The sequence below is a fragment of the Lotus japonicus genome, chromosome 1, assembly GCF_012489685.1.
Source record: "Lotus japonicus ecotype B-129 chromosome 1, LjGifu_v1.2".
In the NCBI taxonomy this organism is placed as follows: domain Eukaryota; kingdom Viridiplantae; phylum Streptophyta; class Magnoliopsida; order Fabales; family Fabaceae; genus Lotus; species Lotus japonicus.
Window position 1 is genome coordinate 56,582,752 of NC_080041.1, and position 6,882 is coordinate 56,589,633.

The 6,882-nt window shown below is 34.9% G+C and overlaps 1 protein-coding gene across 2 annotated transcripts; it reads left to right on the plus strand.

Annotated features, from left to right (window-relative positions):
* Window positions 1-3,306: 3,306 nt before the first annotated feature.
* On the plus strand, window positions 3,307-6,501 carry LOC130730789 (proteasome subunit beta type-5-like). 2 transcript variants are annotated; one of them, XM_057582894.1, is made up of 8 exons: window positions 3,307-3,431; window positions 3,568-3,702; window positions 3,902-4,031; window positions 4,178-4,284; window positions 5,256-5,390; window positions 5,470-5,573; window positions 5,651-5,751; window positions 6,163-6,501. In XM_057582894.1, exons 2-8 carry the CDS (start codon window positions 3,589-3,591, stop codon window positions 6,282-6,284), a joined length of 813 nt encoding a protein of 270 aa, XP_057438877.1. In that variant the 5' UTR covers window positions 3,307-3,431; window positions 3,568-3,588; the 3' UTR covers window positions 6,285-6,501. The 2 variants fall into 2 exon arrangements, with proteins under 2 accessions (XP_057438877.1, XP_057438885.1); XM_057582902.1 differs by having other exon boundaries at window positions 3,364-3,431; window positions 3,572-3,702.
* Window positions 6,502-6,882: the final 381 nt, after the last annotated feature.

The window sequence follows — 6,882 nt, forward strand, 5'->3', positions numbered from 1 at the left end:
GATGGAGTAATTTTTTGAGGGAATTGATTTTAGAGGGTATTTAAAATACTTTGCTATGAAATGTCTTGTTTGGATATATTTTTATAAGGAATTCTAAATTCAAGGGAATTTATCTAGGTTTTTAACTTACTAGATTCAAGGGAATTGAAATGACCCCAAAATTGAAGGAATTTCAAATTCCTCATCTCTCTCTAAAATAAGTCCAAAACACTAATATCGGCTTAAAACACCAAAATCAGTCGAAAAACATAAAATCGACACAAAAGTCGACTTGAACCTTAAAATCAGCCAAAACACCTAAAATCAACCTTAAACACTAAAATCGGCCGAAACACCTAAAATCGGCCCTAAATCGTAAAAATCGTCAGAAAACTCTAAAATCGGCCGAAAAACCCGAAAGTCGGCCGAAAAACCTAAAATCGATCGAAAAACTTAAAATCGGCCATAAACACTTAAATCGACAGAAACACCTAAAATCGGCACTAAAGCCTAAAAATCGCCCGAAAACCAGAAAGTCGCCCGAAAACCCTAAAATCAACCGTAAAACTTAAAATCGCCATAAACCCAACACGAACCCTTAGAATCGGCTGAATACCTAAATTCGATCGATAACCCTAAAATCAACCAAAAACCCGACCTGGAACCTAAAATCATCCAAAAACCTAAAATCGACCCGAAAATCAGCCAAAAACCTGAAGTCGGCTGAAAACCCTTAAAATCAGTCGAAAACCTAAAGTCGGTTGAAAACCCTAAAATCGACCCTAAACCCGACATGACCCAAAAATCAGCCGAAAACCTATATTCGGCTAAAAACCCTAAAATCGACCCTAAAGCTAACCTAAACCCAAAAATCAGTCGTAGACCCTAAAATTGACCCTTAATAAATTTAGGGCCTATTTTAGGGTTTTAGCTGATTTTAGGGTTCGTGTAGGATTTAGCGTCGATTTTAGTGCTTTTCGGCCGATTTTTCGGTTTATGGCCGATTTTAAGTTTTTCGACCAATTTTAGGGTTTTCAGCGGACTTTCGGTTTTTCGCCCGACTTTTGGGTTTAAGTTCGATTTTAGGGTTCTCAGCGGATTTCAGGTTTTTCGGCCGACTTTCCGGTTTAAGGTCAATTTTAGGGTTCTCGGCCGATTTTTAGGGTTTATTGCTGATTTTAGGTTTTTCGGCCGATTTTTATGGTTTACATCCGATTTTAGAGTTTTCGACCTATTTTTATGGTTTGTAGCCCATTTTAGATTTTTCTATCGATTTTTATGGTTTATGGCCGATTTTAGGTTTATTACTCAAGATTAAAAAAATATCATTATTATTATTTTATTAAGATAAAAAAAAAAGGAAATTAAATTATATTATCCAAACAAAGAGTTTTACAATTGAGGGAATTTCGTCACTTTATCCAAACAATGAAATTTTAAAATCAAGGAAATTTAATTGAATCAATTGAATTCTCTAGAATTTAAAATCTCTTGAATTTCTGCAATCCCTCATCCAAATGCAACCTTAGGCTTGACCATTTCCGACTTAAACCAAAAGATTTCTTCAAGGCTAGGTAAATGTTTGGCTTACGCACAAACATATCTGGCTTAAGCCAAAATTCTAATCATCACATGTGCCAGTTTTTGGGCTTAAGCCATCCATGCTTTTGCTTAAGCGAAAATTCTTTAAATTGCCAACTTCACTACCTCTCTTTAGCTTAAACCCAAAATTCTCGGCTTCAACAGATTTAATTGTTTGCCTTGTGATCCTTTGCTTTGGTCCTTTTGAGTTTTCTCCTACAAACCAAAACAAATGATTTAATATTTATAACTAACATCTTTAACATATAATATCTACGTAAAAACTAACTACCTACTATTTTAACCATTTGAATCTATTGAGGGGTTAATTGAGAAATATTATACGTATTTAGAACAATTAAGTGCCAAAATCATTATGGGGAAATAGGTAAATTTCATACTTATCAAGGAACCATCCAACGTCAGATCTCCCTAGCACCAAACCCCGAGTGCAGACAACCCTTCTCAGCCATCCTTCGTTTGTCTCAAACCCTGACCAAACAATGAGGGAGGCCGCATGAGGCTTCTTTTACTTCTTTTGAGGTTAGGGTAGGGGCACTAAAATCATAAGCGAAAATGGACAGTGGTACCTTTTTTTGGTGAAATCTCTGCAGGGAGAAGGAGGTGAAGTGGTAAGAGATGTTTGAGGGTCGCAACGACAACCATGGAGGGAGGCTGCTGATGGAGTGAAGTGGAAGATCGAACATATAAAAGATGAGATTTACTAGGGTCAAAGGTGATTGTGTGAGAGAGAGAAAGAGAGAGTAAGAATAAGTTTTATTCATACTCCTTCCGACCCGTATTTCACGCGTGCTACAAAGGCTTGGTTTCTGGCAAAGTTCGCAAGCATGTCTTTTCCGGGTAGTGATGAAGATGCCATTCACGGGTTGGCTGCAGAGCTTAAAGAAAATTTTCCTTCTATCTGCTAGGTTTTTTGCGCTTATCTCTTGGGTGTTTTTGTTCTTTGAGTGGCTTTGTGGTTTTGTTTTTTTCCTTTCCATTTGGATTGTACCTTCTTTTGATTATTAATGAATAATCTCTTTTTGCTCTAAAAAAAAAAACATGATGTGATGTGATAGAAAATAAGAGTGAGATAGAAAGATAAAATTATTAGAAATGAGATGGAAAAAAAATTGTGAATGAATCACAACTTGAAGAACTATGATAATGTTGTTATGTAAATTCATAAGTTTCCTTTAAATTTATATGAGAAAACACAGATAGTTTGTATAAAATTTACCATTTTTTAATATTGATATAAATTCACTCTATAATTAATTTCATTTATTTTCAAATCATACATTAACACTTATTTAAATAAAATATTTACAATAAGGTATTTTATAAATTTAAATATTTATTTCTAGGAATTCACATTATCAAATCAAATACATGTTTTAATTGTTTCCAATAATATAAGTGCTATATTTCTAATGGATCCTACATAAATTTCAATGAGATTCGGAATGACATTCATATCCTAATATTTCCACTTCACTTTTGGTTGCAATATTTCCCCTTCACTATCATGAGCAATTATTTTTATAACTTTTTTTTTGACGTAAATATTTTATAACTTTTTTTTTTAAACAAATAATTATTTTATAACTTTTTCTTTTTGGTCACAATTATTTTATAACTTTTATTTTTGGACAAACAATTATTTTATAACTTGAACAAACGCCTCTATCGTTTTTGAAAGAAAAACATGTGGGCCATATAAGTTGTGGGCCGAGCCGGCCCAAAATCTGCCTTTTCCCCCAAGCCAACAACACAGACTAAAATCACTTTTCTTTTCAACCTTTTCTCTCACTGCTTCAAACACAACAATTCCGATCTCTCTCACTTCAACTCCTCATTCTTCAGAACCGGTGCGCCATCTTCATCTCAAACCTTGAATTTTTCCCCCTTTCAATCTCTGCTCACATTTTTATTTATTTCTGTATTCAATTACTTTTGGATTCAAACGAATTCTAATATCGTTTTTATTTTTTTTTTTGCTCTCAGTTAGGTCACTAATCTGCAACCATGAAGCTCGATACCACTGGTCTCGAATCGTTTCCTAAACTGGTTGCACCTGGAAACGACGTCGTTGGGGAGTTCACCGCACCCCCATCATTCGAGCTTCCCAATTCCAATGATGTGAGTAATTCTTTGTTTGCCTCAATTTCACGATTCTGAAAGTGTTCATGTGCAAAAATTAGGGCAAAAAATTGGGGTTGAAATTTGTTGCTGAAATTGTGGGGGAATGATGAAATATTAGGTATAGTTTATAGTTTGTAGAGAAAGGTTGAAACTTGATGGTTTTATCTGAAGGGTTTTGTGTATTTGTTGTTGTTAGTTTGATGGCTTCGTTAAAGAAGCTATTCAGATGGTGAAGCCCGCGAAGGGTACGACGACTCTTGCTTTTATATTTAAGGATGGTGTCATGGTAGCTGCTGATTCTCGTGCTAGCATGGGAGGGTATATATGTGAGTGTTTATCAATTCTAATTTTTGTGTTTTTTTTTGTACCGTTTTGCTCCTTTGGCGAAAACTGTGGTTTTATGTTAGTTAGTGGTTTATTTTTTATATTATGGTGCCTTTGTTGTTGACTATTGAGTTATGGGTGTCTCCAGCTTCGCAGTCTGTTAAGAAAATTATTGAAATCAATCCGTATATGCTTGGGACAATGGCTGGAGGTGCTGCTGATTGTCAGTTTTGGCACAGAAATCTTGGGATCAAGGTGATATAAACATTCTTCTATTTTGCATGATTACTTTTGTCTGTCCTGTTATGTTGTAGCTCAGACAAGTGCCGGCTGCACACTAGTTTCTCAGAGCTTGTCATTCATTGGTTATTTCATTGCGCTTATTAGTATTATATAGTTGCAAGTCTAAGAAATTTGCCTCCTGGAGCACATTTATGTCATGCTCATTGCCTGGAAATTATTTGAATTATTTGTCCTTTGCCTGTGGCATAGCATGTGTTCAGGAAGCAAGTAAGGAGTGAAAGTAAGCGGATGGAATGGTATGGGATAGAAAGTAGTTATCTGCTCTTTTGTTGGAATGCCGAGTAAATGGTAGGAATAAAATTGATAAGAAAAATAATTCTATATTGCTTGGGAACAATAAAAAGGGATAGGAATTAGGAAGGAAATTCTGATGATTAAAATACAGATGTAGCCTTTAATTTTAAATAAATTTGTTTAGAGATATCCTGAACTCTATTTTTCTCGGTAATTTTTCCCACGTGTCAAATGTAGAAAGATTAATTTTGATAGTGCAGCAATGCAAGAATAAAACACTTCTATTCGGATTGCTTTCATTTTGGAGATTAATTCCTAAGAAGTAAGAACAAAGTTGAGGGCTGGGTGATGCAGAGAGTTAGAGAGACACAGGTTGGATGGCTTAGCCTTAGATACATGATCTTTTGGTCTTGTCAATCTTGCTTTATATTTCTCTTTTTGGTACATATTTAATTTTATAGATTTTCTTGATCAATCGGCTGACTTAGTAGACTTTTCAATGTGTCTTGTTCTATATGGTTTGTAGATCCTTGAATTTTAAAATTATGCGGGTGGTAATAGAAGAATTAAACAACTTCATGTGAATTGATAGAATTTTCTATCTTTTGTTGTTTCAAGATATGATTTCTGTCCTTTTATACTTTCTAGGTTACAAATGGTTTCTCTGATCTGTTTCATGTTATTTGTAGTGTCGGCTACATGAGTTGGCAAATAAAAGGAGAATTTCAGTAACAGGGGCCTCTAAGATGCTTGCAAACATTTTATACTCTTATCGTGGAATGGGGTTATCTGTTGGTACCATGATCGCTGGATGGGACGAGACGGTAATTCATATGTCAATTTAGTTGATGGATTTTGCTCAGATGTTCCTATTGTGACTTACTTCGGTTAATCTCTTTTTAGGGTCCTGGTCTATATTACGTTGATAGTGAAGGAGGAAGACTTAAAGGCACTAGATTCTCTGTTGGATCTGGTTCACCATATGCTTATGGTGTATTAGACAGCGGGTTAGCTAAACATTCTATTTAACTATCCCTTAGATCTCTTCTATCAAATTTTGTCAACAATTACCTTGTTATTTTAGGTACAAATATGACATGTCAGTTGAGGAAGCTGCTGAGCTGGCTCGACGAGCAATTTATCATGCTACATTTCGTGATGGAGCTAGTGGTGGAGTTGCTAGCGGTATTCTATCTTTTGTCCCTATATTGACCCACCTGCATCTACATATATCTGTTACATTTTGTCATTGACCTCATTTCCAGTAATAAACTAGTATGTACACATAGTCATGCATGGCTTAATTGACATGTCTCATGAGTTAAAGTTGCATGGGTGTTGTAGCCAAATAGTTCATGCTCAACCCCAACATGATGTGTATTTTACTATGTCCACTTGTATAAATAATTGAAAATAGTCTATAGTTTCTAACTATGTAGGAAGAAATACTATAGCTCTGTTGTCGTTATCACTGACTAGATGAGCATTTTTCAGCAGCTATTCATTATATGCATATTTCATAGCTAATTAGCTATAAATTTGTATGACTCAAAATTAATGTCTCGCTAACTTGGAGATTAATTTATATGATTTCAGTTTACCACGTGGGACCAAACGGATGGAAGAAATTGTCTGGTGATGATGTTGGGGAGCTTCATTACCATTACAACCCAGTTGTTCCAAGCACCGTGGAACAAGAAATGGTTGAGGCAGCTTGAGCTTTATGGAGTACTCATGGATATCTTCTCTAGTTTCCTTTCCTTTCCTTTGCTGCTTATTTTGAATCGATAGCATGGAACTGATTATTTTATATTTGAAAGTTGACACTAGTGCTGTACTATTCTGATATGTTGAATGTTGAGATCAAGTCAAATTTACCATTGGAAATGAAAGATAGAGCCATATGCGACGTATGGAGTAGTTTAAATGGGAAAAGTATGAACGTGCATTGCTAGATATTTGATGATATATGGTGTTTGTATTTCTATCAGCCCACATTCAAAAGCAATTTGAATGTCCTTTTGGCTAATCCATGTCCCATGTCATTGGAGTGAACATGTTTTTGGCCAACTTGAACTCAAATATAAACACAAGTCATCTTAGGGTTTATATTTTCATGGCATTTTTTAGGGAGGATCGTCTTTGAAGAATGTTAATGGTATAAAATAATTTTTTAGTTGAATTTGGTAATGCACAAAGAAAATTACAGTTTGTTTTACTAAAATTGTCGTCTAATAATGGGTCTTTAATGGGTGAAGTACCCCCTTTGTACAAAAAAATCAACCTACAACCTGTTAAGTAAGGTTGTTTTAAGTT

Excerpts from the sequence above, each read along its gene's own strand:
- LOC130730789 (XM_057582894.1), top strand. The coding sequence starts at position 3,589 with ATGAAGCTCGATACCACTGGTCTCGAATCGTTTCCTAAACTGGTTGCA. Across the intron at positions 4,285-5,255 it reads ACAGAAATCTTGGGATCAAG|TGTCGGCTACATGAGTTGGC; the intron begins GTGATATAAACA and ends TGTTATTTGTAG. Across the intron at positions 5,752-6,162 it reads TAGTGGTGGAGTTGCTAGCG|TTTACCACGTGGGACCAAAC; the intron begins GTATTCTATCTT and ends ATATGATTTCAG.